General features: G+C 37.0%; 1 protein-coding gene across 6 annotated transcripts; it reads left to right on the top strand.

The window, feature by feature from the left end:
- The first annotated feature begins 6,572 nt into the window (after positions 1-6,572).
- On the top strand, positions 6,573-12,746 carry LOC127810108 (protein DA1-related 1-like). Of its 6 annotated transcripts, none has more exons than XM_052349365.1 (13): positions 6,573-6,831; positions 7,009-7,205; positions 7,921-8,060; positions 8,357-8,447; positions 9,044-9,221; positions 9,613-9,733; positions 9,879-9,962; positions 11,014-11,133; positions 11,327-11,539; positions 11,634-11,696; positions 11,807-11,922; positions 12,006-12,064; positions 12,150-12,746. In XM_052349365.1, the coding sequence occupies exons 3-13, from the start codon at positions 7,962-7,964 to the stop codon at positions 12,482-12,484; spliced, it is 1,479 nt and encodes a 492-aa protein (XP_052205325.1). In that variant the 5' UTR covers positions 6,573-6,831; positions 7,009-7,205; positions 7,921-7,961; the 3' UTR covers positions 12,485-12,746. The 6 variants fall into 6 exon arrangements, with proteins under 6 accessions (XP_052205325.1, XP_052205324.1, XP_052205326.1 ...); XM_052349364.1 differs by having other exon boundaries at positions 7,009-7,320; XM_052349361.1 differs by having other exon boundaries at positions 6,574-6,831; positions 7,009-7,208.
- The last annotated feature ends 1,441 nt before the right edge of the window (positions 12,747-14,187 follow it).

Here is a 14,187-nt window from a genome sequence, read left to right as displayed (position 1 = left end):
TTATCACTAAAAATCATAATTTAAATCACTTGTCATTACTATACCATTTTCCTTGGCTATCTAGGGTCCGGGGTACTCCCTCTGACTAATTCGGTAGTCCAAAGCTGTGTTAGTGTACCCTATAGTCTTATTTTTTCAAAATTCCATTTATGCCCTTTATCAAATATCATTTTTATCCTCAAATTATTCCCAGGTATTACACCTACCCTACCGGTTTTACTCAAAGTAGGAACCTTAACTTTGTTCCAGCTTACTTTAGGTTAAACCATAACCAACACCCATAGTTAACACACAGTAGTTATATTACAATATTAACATTTGGGGTTAACCCACACCCCCACAGTTAACAGCCGCTGCCAACTGGCGGCTCCTCTATTAGTACTACCTTTCCTTTCTCGGATCCCGAGCCACCTGCTGGGTTAGTGGAAAAATACAGGGGTGAGTCCCGGGGACTCAGTAAGGGTAATATGAGTTGCAGTAAATTAAAATGCATGACAATTATAGAATAATGTGAAGTGTATTATGCATGCAGGCCTGTCCACCTCACCCTAAACCAGATTTTAGTGGCCCCACTGATTTCATTTAGGACCCCATCTCGAGACTCACACAGCCCAAATCTACAGCCCCATGCCTAGACACTTCTCCCACAGTCTAATACAAGTCATGCCAAAATAAATTTACACAAATCATATTAAACCTTACCACGCGTTAATCTCATGTTGCGCGTTGGTTTCACGTTCCAATTTCCTATACAATCGTAAAATAAAAAATAATTTAATTAAACGTTCAATTTTAATTATCGTCGATACATCGCTAATTAATTTAGCTAAACATGCGACTGAATCATAAATAGCACTATTAAATAAATTTAAAACATTTTTATACCTCGCGTACACACACGGGCAGAGTTTCGGAGTGCTAAATTTTACAAAACATTTCAGCAGTGAAATCATTGCTATTTATAGGCACCAGGAGGGAGCAATTCGACCAAGGGGGGAAAATTTGGGCTGCCATGGGTCTCCCTCATGCTGCCACGTGGCAGCAAGGGAGAAGGGGTGGGTGGCACATGGCCACCCACATGGTGCAACCTGGGACGCACAGCTGGCGCCCTTGGCTGCGCGGCCGCATGCGGCCGCGGGCATGGGCGCCGCCTGGCGCCCAGCTGTCATAGATGTTACCCGCAGGAGGGAAGAGGGGGCGAGGATGCCCCATTTAGAGACTAGCTCCAAGGCCGTTGCACTGCGATCATGGCCATTGCTGCCTTATAGTGGCTCCACCGTGGGTGTCATAGTAGCCCCACGACCCCCATAATAGGTGTTACGACCTAAAATCCAACGGCCATAACCAGCACTACCCCCTAAGAAGCTGAAGACTAAAATAAGGGATATCAAGCCTATAATACACATATTCCTCTATCATATAAACATTCATTTCATTTACATAAATACTACCATAAGATGTATACAGAACTTAAGTTGTCATCGGCCCAATAATAAGCGTGTACTTACAAAAATTTTCACAAGTTATCAATTTGCAACAAGAAGAACTTAAACCTTCCCATGCACAACCCCGTGAGATGACGTGTATATGCTATACCAGAGCGTGGCTAGGGTATACAGTCAAAATGTATGCCAACTTTCAAAATTTGAAATATTAAGAGGTAAGCCTGACACTGGCTTAGTGAGGGGTAACAAGCATTATAATGGGGGGAAATATAGAATCAATGCAACGAATAGAGATCAGCATGCCATGACATTTCAAGTAGTATATAATACCGAATGCGAGATGATGAATAAATATGCACATTGAGAGTAAATCATTTAGAACCAAAATTCACATATATCATTTCCTTGGTGCGGACTATCTCTATGCCACCAAGATTTACTTTGGCAGACTATCTCACGCCGGATATAGACATGGATGGCGGACTATCTCACGCCCATCTAGGGTGGACTATCTCACGCCCTAACACATACGTGGTGCACCAACGACTAACTCTTGTTGCGGTTAGCGATACATGGTTCTAACCGTTACTCCATTTAACACACATTCATACCTACATTTAGTATTATCAAGGACACATGTAATATATCACATACAAGTATCACCATATACAATCCACATTAACAGAAATGCAATCAATCACACATGTTAATATGCGCAAAACAAACAATATGGATTCTAATTTCCCCGTATGCAATTCACAAACGAAATCATGAATAGTATTTATAGAATACTAGAATAATGAAAGATATGAATGCAACAAATACTACCATAATACAATTTACCCACTCACTATATTATAGAAGATGCGGGATTCCCTAAAACGCCTCTCGGTTGCGGTGCGCCAAGATCACCCAACAAAATTATTAAATTACATGAGAATTAAATAAATACAAAATTTAAATCTCTTAGAATTTGGACCGACCCAAATGCTGTCCCAATGGTCCAAAACCCCAAAATAAAACCTAGGCTAGCCACACGGCCGCCTTCGCTGGCGTCCACCGTCGACCATTTTTTATGTTCACTTCCAACCACTTCAGGTTGAATATTTCGACGATCAGAACCTACCATTAGAAATGCCTAATAATGGAGATCAATATATACAAAAATGAGCCAGATCTAACGGCTGGATTTTCGTAGATCTGATTTTTAATTTTCGGCCAGATTTACAACGCACAAGGAAATGATATGTGTGAATTTTGGTTCTAAATGGTTTGCTCCCAATGTGAATATTTATTCATCATCTCCCATTCGGTATTATATATTACTTGAAATGTCATGGCATAACGATCTATATTCGTTGCATTGATTCTATATTTTTCCCTATTATAATGCTTGCTACGCCTCACTAGCCAGTGTCAGGCTTACCCCTTAATATTTCAAATTTTGTAGGTTGACATACATTTTGACTGTATACCCTAGCCACGCTTCAGTATAGCATATACACGTCATCTCATGGGGTTGTGCATGGAATGGTTTAAGTTCTTCTTGTTGCGAATTGATAACTTGTGAATATTTTTGTAAGTACACGCTTATTATTGGGCCGATGGCACCTTAAGTTTTGTATACATGTTATGGAAGTATTTATGTAAATGAAATGAATGTTTATATGATAGAGGAATATGTGTATTGCAGGCTTGCTATCCCTTATTGGAGTCTTTGGCTTCTTTAGGGGTAGTGTCGGTCATGGCCGTTGGATTTTGGGTCGTGACACCTACTATGGGGGCCGTGGGACTACTAGGACACCCACGTTGGAGCCACTATAAGGCAGCAGCAGCCATGACCGTAATGCCACGGCCTTGGAGCTAGGCTCTATATGGGGCATCCTCGCCTCCTCTTCCCCCGTCCGGGCAACATCGCTACCAAAATATTTCCTCAAAACATGATAACTCTAACATCAAAAAATCTGGCTGCTTGAGTCTACAAGGAAGAAAATAGTCAGAGAGTGTGGGGAGGTCTCACGCAACACGCAAAACATGATAACTGTAACATCCAAAAATCCCTCTGAGAAAATGAATGTCATCTATAAGAGACATTCGTTATTTGTAAGATTTCTAATCCTGTCATACTTGTGATTACTTCATATTCCTCTATAAATAAGCAGACACTTATTTTAAAAAAGATACATCTTTGATACTAGTCGAAATTCTATTATATAGTTCTTACTATTTTTAGTGTTTTGACTTAAGTATCGGAGTGTTTGCGCGAGGACCTCCCTACACTCTCTGATTGTTTTCTTCCTTGTAAACTCAGGTAGCCAGACGATGGCGTTCCCAGTCAAATAAATTCATTGTTGTATCTTGACAACTACACATGTAATAGTCCATACTTGATTAGCTAAAGTCCTCATTTAAAGAATATAAGGAGTAGGAACTTTCAAAGACTTATTACACTAAAAAATCTCGTCAACACATTCTTAATAACTTAAAAATGAGATTTTTAATAAAAAATTTAAAAACTCATTCATATATTATAATATGTAAACATACGAGTGAAGAAATTATGTCATCATAATAAAATATAAGAGTACATCAAAATGCTCCTACATAAGACATCCAAATTTAGTATTAAGGCATGTCACCAACAAAGACTCTGTGCACATCCTCCAATACCTGTAATTTGTGCCTACACGTCTCTCAACACCATATTGTGTGGGCATTCCCATTAATAGCTTCCATGTTGCAAGAAATTTCTCTTGGAAACCTTCAAGCTTCTCCAACAAGACGCCTACTTGATAAACAAGAAGAATGAAGAACCAAAAACCTTAACCAAGCTCTGATAGCATGTAACAAAAAATAAGACAAAAGGAAGGGAGAAATTCTTGTAGAAGAATGAAGAACAGAAAAACTATTAAATGAAAGAGAATTATATTATTTACTAAACTTGTGGTATATTGGACTACACCATGGAGTGGGTATATAGACTCATCACTCCAATTTCCCAACATTTAGAAACAAACCACTCAATCACTAGCTCTTAAAAGTGCTCTGCTCTTATGACTATTCAACAACTAAAAGCAATTAACAAATGACCTAGTGAAAGTAAGTAATGTGCAACAAATGTGTCTTAAAAATTAGAAATAGAACTTGTCTTCTTTAAGAAAATATTAAAACTAAATTTAACCAAGTAGATGCACTATAGTGATGGGTTTCAACCCCTACAACCCTTATATTCGATTGGAGAAAAGTCATAGAAACCAATGGTGGAAGAATGGATGCAATAGAGAGAGAGAACAAAAGAAGAAGAAGAAAAATAAATAGTAATGATAGTGTTGTGCGGTGAGTCCTGAGCGATTGCAAAACATGGCTTGATCTGTTGTTAGTGGATAAGCAATTGATGATGGATAGTTGTCTTCTCCATCACCAAAGAAGCGAATTGTATGGTCTTTTTCGAGAACCCATCTAGAATCCCATATGAAAAGAACTGATTTAGAATCCCTTTCCCAAAAGTTGTTTTGTCTTCTTATTTCTCTTCTTATATCTCTTTGAAACCCATTGCCACTTGAACGATTTCATATCCCTTTTTCCTTACAAGGAGACTAAATAGACCAACAACAATGGTCTCTCTTCGATGACTGGCTATCTATGATTGCTCCAATCACCATGACCATGCATGGTTGTATTCCACGACAAGCCTTTGCTATCCATTCAACCACTAGCAATTATGGTTCCAACAAGGATGTTCTGGTGGCTAGAACCTGTGACTGGTGGGCGATTAGAGGTCTCTGTCTATGATGTATTCAAGTTGGAACTAATCGTCGATAATAATGGGTTTCTCAATTTAACATTGGTTAAATTTTATTTAATTTAATTTAGTTAGGGTTAATTAGATTAATTTAACTTAATTATAATTTAATTAATGTGTTTTTGATGGAGGAGTGCTAGAACAAAAGAATAAATCATATAGACCTTAAGAGATATTTTTGCATTATAAAGGTTCTGTGTAAATTATCCAAACCACTAAGGTTGAAAGGCAATTTACCTTCCTATAAAATTGAAACTAAATACAAAATTCGGTATATAATTTGAATAAATTGAAACTAAACACAATATAATAGCTTTTGACACTTAACAACAATCAATAATTCATAGTTTAAAAATATTAACATGATATTCTTTTTATTTTTATAGATAAATATAGGCATGATATCTTTTTTTAAAATTTTATTTTTTTTATCAAAAATTATTTTCAACGTTAATTTTTGAAATAAATATAAATATAGATATGATAGTAAAATAAAGATAATTAGAGATATCAAAAAAAAAAATTTATAATTTTATTTTTTAACATTTACAGAAACTTTAGCAGAAGAAAAAATTGTCACCTGAAACCAAAATTTTAGACTAAGAAAAGATTGAATTAGAGGCCGTGGATGGCAATAAAAATTTTTAAAAGTGGAAGAACTTAGTATATTTTGTGTGTGTGTGTGTATGGATTAGATTTTAAAATTATATCAACAAGTTAAAATAATTTTTCATGTAAAACTAAACAGAAGATTAATGGCCAGGGCCACCGAGGTTGGAAAAAGTTGCTTGCTTCCCCCCGACTTTTCTTGACCTATAAGAAAGTAAAGCCCAATCCGAATGCCATCATGGCATTGCTTGAAAACAATTAAAAAGAAAACTAAAAGGCTATCTGTGTGTGGGGAAAGAGATCATCATTCTGAGATGAGAAGAATTAGCATATTCCTGAACCTCTTTCCAGATGTAGAAGGGCAGTGGACCCATCCAGTTTGCCACTCGGCAGAACTCCACATATTTAGTTACCGGCCGCCCAACCGAAACAAGTCTTTTTTCTCCTCCTACTCCTCCTCTGTTATAATGTGATAAAAAAAAAAAAAATTAGATAAAGGGCTCATACACAATACCATAGCATCTGATACAAAACAAGTGGTAAATGTATTTCAGTCTATTTGCCTTTGAGCCTTTTGTTCCTCGGGATTGAAGGTTCTCAACCAACTAATATACTACAGCGATAACAGAAGGCCAAAGGATAAAAAAAAAAAAAAAAAAATCGTTAAAGAAAAGAAAGATGCTATTCTCAGCAACCCTCAAGTACAGTTGTTGCCTAGAAGACAAAGGGTGTTTGCAAGTTGCAACAGTATGCAAGACCAATCAAACATCAGCCCGATCTCTCTGTCTCTTCTTTCTTTCATAAGAGCGTCGTCGATGGGGAAGATTATCAGTTGTGGGTTTTTGACATATAGTGGAATACGGTTGAAAATAAGGGCCAAGGTCCCACGTACAAAAAAGAAGAGGCGGCCTTGAAATTTAGCCGCCCCCTCCCCCCAAACTCGATTCTGATTCTCAATCTTCAATCAGCAACAAGGTAAGCCTCGTGGATGGATGGATGAATGGTCGGCTTATTATAAAAAGATTTAAACTTTACTATTTTCATCCCTCTCTTTGCCTGCGTCTGCGTATACTTCAAGTTCTCTTCATTTGGTCCCCTTTTTTTTATCTTTGTCCAGGGGAATATTCATCTGGGTGTTGTTTTATCATACAGAAATCCCGTCTGTCCTTTCGATTCCTCTCCGTTCTTCACTTCTTCTTTCAGACTGATTGTCGGACGGATAGCAGTGCATGCGAGGCATATGGTGAAGAAAGAATAGGGGTTTCTTTATGTCGTATAATAATTCTTGCGGGTGACTATGCTTTCAAATGATTTGGATCAGTGATTCCCTGCAGAATCTGTAAAAGTTGGTGGTGAGTTCCTTCCAGATCATGATAACTGTTTATTCAGCTTGTTGATGACTTCCGGCACGTCAATTTAGTAATTCGTCAGAGCAGGCTAATCTATAAAGATGGTTTTAGCTAGGTGGGTTTGGTAGTTTTAACTCTCCTTGATGGATGGTTGAATTGTTGCAATTTTGGGGGCCTGATATTGTCTGACTTACGGTTTCATCCAAACAATTCACCAAGAGATATTTTCATCCAACTACCATTAGATAGATCCCTCATCATGGTAATATTTCAGTAATATAATGGACAGTAGAAGAAATAGTTTTGCCAATTATGTAAGAGGACTAGGTCCGTGTTTGCCTCGACTCTGATCTGGGCAGGCAATTAACCGAGTCAGAATCATCTTTTCGTAATGGTTGGGGATAGAGATTTCTCTGGCTTGAGGAATAACCACTTCTGAGATCCATTACAGTTCGTTTTGTCGGGCTGTGATGAATTTGGTTTAAATATTTCTACTTTTATACTCCAATTTCCTCTCATTTCCGTTAAATGTCTTCCTTTTCCTCTTTCACCATCACTTGTTTAAGAAAAGCCGGTTCCCCCAAATCAGAAGGTTACTCCTCTTTCTATATAGAATTAGTGGGGTGAAGCATTATTGTCTTGACTGAGTTAACCTTTTCTTTTCCCATTTGGATCATGTGTTATTCTTAAACCGTGTGAATTGCATGGGATGCAGGACAAAAATTGCCAGCCCATAAGTAGTAAATATATCGCATTATGGGTTGGCTAACCAAGATTCTTAAAGGCTCCAGCCACAAAATCCCAGAAGGGCATTATAACAGCAAGCATGATGAGGACATAATTTGGGAAGGAGCGGTACTCATTTATTTATACCATCTCTGTACTTTTTGGCTTGGTCTGATGTGTTTTTACTTCTAGTTTTGTTAATACTTCATGTATTTCCAAATATACGGAAAATCATTCATGTGGTCTGGTCTGATCTCTGATGGTGGTTGGTGATGCTGATAGGATTAAAGTAAGCATGTTTTAAGTTGATAATTTGCACTGTGTTCGGAGGTCCTTCAAAGTAACAGTGTGCTTTAACTATATTCTAGGTATATTCCTGTATTTTTTCCTGCAGTAACTCTGCAAAATTGTGGTCTTGGATGTAGGATGCACGATCAGATTTTGATAATGAAGATATTGATCGTGCTATTGCACTTTCCCTCTCAGAAGAAGACCAGAAGGGGAAAAAAGTAATTGGTAAGCTAACATTGCACATTCAAGCTAGTAATGTGAGAAAAATACTCGTGCAACAACGGAGATGGTTTAAGTTCTGAGATGCAGTGAATAACTGAATATATTATTAGTAGGGGAAAACAAAATACAGAGATGATATATGCCTCTTGTGTGTTGTATGATCTTATATTGCTCTCTTGCTTCATGGTCCCTAACTCTGTGGTAGAATTCCTATTACTACTGTTCTGGCCGAATGAGTAGAATGGCGAAGAGCTACTATTTTTTTTATTTTTTTGAAACAAGCTAAAACCATTTAAATAATGAATTGGACTTGGCAACAGCATTTTCTACATCTGAGTAAGAGACCCTTCATTGTTTCTGTCGCATGCTCACTATTTTATGCAACATAACCTTGTTACCTGCTGATTATACCTTCTCACATAGAAATTTATTCGACTGATTATACTTACTTCATGTGTCCATCTTCTCTGGGCTGTTAAGGCAGAACTGATAGTGTTGCCTTTTCGTCTGATTCTTAAGCGACATGGAATGTTATGTCTGCAATCGGGGAAAGGTAACAAGTATACACTCTTAACTATCTTTCTACTATTGATTACCAGATAATGAGTCTCATTTGGAGGAAGATGAACAACTTGCCAAGGCGATTCAAGAGAGTCTTAATTTGAGCTCTCCAGAATCTCCAACCCATACTCCAGCATCTCCACCCCATACTCCACCACGATATAATTATGGAAATCTGTTTCAACCTTATCCATACTTCTATCCAGCTGGTCACAGGTAAATTATTCTTGCAGCCCTGAATGAAATTTCAAGGGGAAATTTGTGAACTACTTTGGAGATAAACTAAGACAAGGAGACCTGATGGCGTTGACCTGTTGCCATTTGTTAATGTCTGACCAGTTCAATGCAAAAATTTGAATTGTTTTATGTATAAAATGTTATAGTAAGTTGAATTTGCACATGAGGTGATCTTCTATAGAAGAAGAAATCCTTAAAAAACAATTTGGGGCATATCCGATGCCTCAACAAAATTTGACTCCTAAACTAGCCTTGTGCAACATCATGGAATTCATATGGATCGCCTGCTCGTTTTACTATTTTCAAACAAGATTCACTTCTGTAGTTCACATACGCCATATATGTTAATTTGAACAATCTCCTATTGCAGTCTCTGTGCCGGTTGCAATGCTGAAATTGGTCATGGACGATTTCTGAGTTGCTTGGGAGCTGTTTGGCATCCAGAATGTTTCCGGTGTCATGCTTGCAATCTACCCATTTCTGATTATGAGGTCCAAAGCTTGCTCACTTCTATTTGATATTTTGTTATTGGCTAACAGACGTGAATCTCCAGCTACTTCCTTCGCTTGCTTAGTGACTTTGAGCTTAACTAGGGTGACCTAGACTTAGAATTTCTTAAGTTCCTTTCTTTTGCAGTTTTCCATGTCGGATAATCACCCTTACCATAAATCCTGCTATAAGGAGAAGCATCACCCAAGGTGTGATGTTTGCAAGAACTTTGTAAGTGTCTATTGTATGTACCTATATATTGCCTGTCATTTTTATATGGCATACCTTTAACCACGACCAAGTACATTTTAAGCTCTTTCGTGTGCGCTGCCTATATTTTGCTTCTTGTTCGTATATCCTTGTTTTGCAAATAGATTATACTTGCCTATGATCGCAAACTTCATTTAGAATATCTGGCTACCATAGTCAATTGTAATGCTCTGTTTCCAGTCCATATTCTGACTAACAATGTTTCTCAGTCTGTCCAGAGGAAAATTTCAGATAAGCTAGAAATTAACAGGCCCACATTTCGTGAGCTGCAGTATCCTGGTAACCATCTTTAAGTATGACATTATGTAGACTTTGTGAATTTCCCATGATTCAGAGAAGGAATGTGTTTCAAAGTGACCCTGTGGTATAAACATGTTTTCAGAATAAAATGTTGTCTAACAGCCTAGTCAGACTACACTTCATTAAAGGGTATCGCTAGTGCATGAGGCTTCACTTGAATTTAAATTTATTTTATACTTTTGTACAAGAAAGACAACACGTTGCATAATTTACATTTTCAGTGCTCTGATTCAGTGTTGGAGAAAAGAAAATGATGTGGAAAGACAAAGTTGGGTCTCCATATGATTGATTCGATGATCTCAGGAAGGGGTGAGTATTTGATCAGTTTGGTTATTGAACCGACTGAATTGTTCAAACCGAATAGACCGAACTTTTTCTAAAAACCAAACCGAACTGAACCGAACCAACCAAATAGTTACTTAAAACTGAAAAACAGAACATACGAACAACTGAAGCATACACATCCAGTTGGACACTCTCAATCTTCCTTGTTTTCCTTTCCCGACCACCAAATTAACATGATTTCTGGTTACTTAGGATGCTAAGAATTCTTTTTTCAGAATGACAACTGTTCTTGAAATGAACAGCTACCTATCTTTGAGGACAGTAAATCTTGAGTCCGATTTTATGAGGGCATTGTACTTATGGATATAATTTTAGTTAGCTGAACCATCTCATAAATTTTTTCCTATTTACGCTCACCTATGTCCAGATCCCAATGAATGCAGCTGGTCTTATTGAGTATAGGGCACACCCTTTTTGGTCACAAAAATACTGCCCCTCGCATGAACGTGATGGGACTCCCCGGTGTTGCAGCTGTGAAAGAATGGAGGTCAGTTGGTGAAAATTAAATAACAAAGAAAAGAAAAAATAGATCCATGTTACTTAACTAAGAAATCCCGACAACTTGCATGAATCCAGGACTTTCTATTTTCTTATCAACAGCAATCATCACTACCCGTAATCCCACTAGGTGGTTTCTATTCTCCTAGCTTTCTTAATACTACAGTTTCCCTCCTATGCAGCAAACAGACACAACATATCTGTTGCTTGAAGATGGTCGGAAGCTATGTTTGGAGTGTCTTGACTCGGCAATAATGCATACACATGAATGCCAACCTCTTTACCTTGAAATACAGGATTTTTATGAAGGTTTAAATATGAAAGTGGAGCAGCAAGTTCCATTACTTCTGGTTGAGAGGCAGGCTCTAAACGAAGCAATGGAAGGAGAAAAAAATGTGAGGCAAATGTTTTAATGTTATTCTACATGCTATGATTTTTCTTGAAGTTTGATTTTGAGCTAAGTATTGTTATCTTCGTTAATGTGGTTAGGGTCATCATCACTTGCCTGAAACAAGAGGGCTTTGCCTATCAGAAGAACAAACTGTTAGCACTGTATGGGATTTGTTCTGACATCTCATCTCTTGACTATTGGGATACAACTAAGTACAAGATGCTTGCTCGTTAAATTCTGAAAACATAATTTGTCTCCCCGTAATTTCTAGATTTCAAGGAAACCAAGGATTGGGACTTCGCGGATCATAGACATGTTTACCGAACCTTGTAAACTAATCCGGCAATGTGAAGTGACAGCTATTCTGGTTTTGTATGGTCTCCCCAGGTAACACCTTTCTTCTTTCAGTGGTATCTAGATTCTTACTTGACTCTAATTTGTGCTATCTAAAACTGTTAAAACAAATTAAGGTTGTTGACTGGGTCAATCCTAGCTCACGAGATGATGCATGCATGGCTGCGGCTCAAAGGTGATCTTTTAAGCAGTATCTGAACGACACACTGTGGTGTTTAAACTGTTTCAGCTGAAAAAGAACTGTTGGAGGTAATTTGCAGGTTATGCCAACCTACCTCCGGATGTTGAAGAAGGTATCTGCCAAGTGTTAGCTCATATGTGGTTGGATTCTGAGATTGTGGCTGGTTCAGGAAGTAATGTTGCTTCAACTTCATCATCAGCTTCGTCTTCTTCATCTTCCTCTGGTTCCTCATCAAAGAAGGGCAAACGTTCTCAATTTGAGAAGAAACTTGGTGAGTATTTTAAACACCAGATAGAAACGGATGCTTCTGCAGCTTACGGAGAAGGGTTTAGAGCTGGTAATAAAGCTGTGCTCAAGCACGGCCTCAGGATCACTCTTGACCATATTGATCTGACTAGAAGTTTTCCTTACTGAACTGAGAAAGGCTCTCCTTGCTGTCTCCCGTCACAGAGATAATAATTCTGGCCCTTTCATATTAGTTCCATAGGGACCAAAACCTGCAATAGAGAACATCATAATGCTAAATATATAACAGAACCCTAGGTTCGGTGTTAAAAGTGATTGTGAATTTGTCTTCCCTTAAATATTTGGCTCCGCATCGTTAAGACTTCTTGACATAGAGGAGGAAATAAACAAAAAACAAATAAATACTATGAGTATATGGATTTATTCTTTATTTCTATTTGTTTTTGCATATCATCCTTCATCTCTGTTGGGTTTGCTAAAGTATGGCACTGTACATCCAGAGGGGTGAATTGAGTAATTTAAAAAATTATTTAAAATTTAAAAATATTTGCTTGAAATGAGATTTTAGTAAATTAAAACAGAAAATATAAAATGTCAAATGCTATGTTTGAAAAATATAAAGAATTTTAAGCATACTAAAATCTTTACCAAGTAGGGTCTTTAGCATAATCGTTAAGAAATACAACATTCTATTTATATATAAATAGGTTTTCTACCTCACAAGGTAGGAATCACAAGAAGAAATACAATCAAGAGAATTTGAGAGTAGACACTTTCACTTATAATGATCTCTCAAATCAAAACACAAAGGTTAGAACAAGATAATACAATTGATAAATATAACCCTTTGAGAAAAAAAGTGAAAGCATAAACACTATTAAGAAATATGAATACAAATGCAAGTTCAAATTATTTCATTCTAGTTGATTAGATTTTTCCAGTCTTTAGAATGCATTTATAGGTTTCTCCAAAGTTTGAAGAAAAGCTAGTCGTTTTGAATGGTTGGAGCCTACAAAACTAGTTGTTGAAGTGATCTATGATGAAAATGGTCGACGGGCTCAAAGAAACGATCGACATGAAAGAGAAAAACAGTTGATCAATTTTTTTTGTAGTAGCGGTTGACCAGAATTAGCCAAGAGTCTACTTAAACCAAGACGACAGGTTTGGAAAGTCGATCGACACTTCAAGAGCAAGCGGTTGATCAGTTTATAAAAACAATCAACAGTTTGACTTTCAATTATAAAAATATGATTTTGATATTCAAGTGCCATATGACCAAATTTGATATATCAAAAATAAAAGAATATTTTGATAATAAAAACTTGTTTTTCCAACTACCACCAAGGATATTGAAAATGAATTTTTGGCATTGGATGACTTTATTGTGGTGCTTAACAAAACGATTCAGTTGCACCAGATAAAGAATCATTAAAAGAAGGATGCATAATATTAAAAAAATATTTTTTATCATCAAAACAATGTCAAAGAGCAAAAGAACAATCTCTATTCTTGTTTTAGAAGAACGCATTGTTAAAGTTGGACACAAACCTATTGGACAGGAAAACTTGAGGTGACTGAGGAAGCCTGTTCATTTATGATTTATGGAGGGTGTAGAAACTGTAATAATTTTTTATATATCTCTACATTAGGGTTAATCACCCTTGATACAAGAGAAGAATTACAAAATAAGAAACTGTAAAATTGGAAATAGAACAATTGGAATTAAATCTCCAATAGTCGAGCCATAATTATAGGAGTAATCCCACAATCATCGGAAGGAAGAAAGGTAGATTGATTGAGTGATATGATTTTTGACACTCTCCTTCAAGTTAGAGAGTATATGTTACTATTCTTAGCTTGAATGTAATCTC

The sequence above is a fragment of the Diospyros lotus genome, chromosome 9, assembly GCF_014633365.1.
Source record: "Diospyros lotus cultivar Yz01 chromosome 9, ASM1463336v1, whole genome shotgun sequence".
In the NCBI taxonomy this organism is placed as follows: domain Eukaryota; kingdom Viridiplantae; phylum Streptophyta; class Magnoliopsida; order Ericales; family Ebenaceae; genus Diospyros; species Diospyros lotus.
Note: the sequence above shows the minus strand (reverse complement) of the source record. Positions and strands in the feature narration are given on the sequence as shown.

Bases quoted from the DNA above. Each gene is read 5' to 3' on its own strand.
- LOC127810108 (XM_052349365.1), top strand. From the start codon at position 7,962: ATGGGTTGGCTAACCAAGATTCTTAAAGGCTCCAGCCACAAAATCCCA. The intron at 8,061-8,356 runs GTACTCATTTAT...TCTTGGATGTAG, and splicing joins ACATAATTTGGGAAGGAGCG to GATGCACGATCAGATTTTGA. The intron at 9,222-9,612 runs GTAAATTATTCT...CTCCTATTGCAG, and splicing joins TTCTATCCAGCTGGTCACAG to TCTCTGTGCCGGTTGCAATG.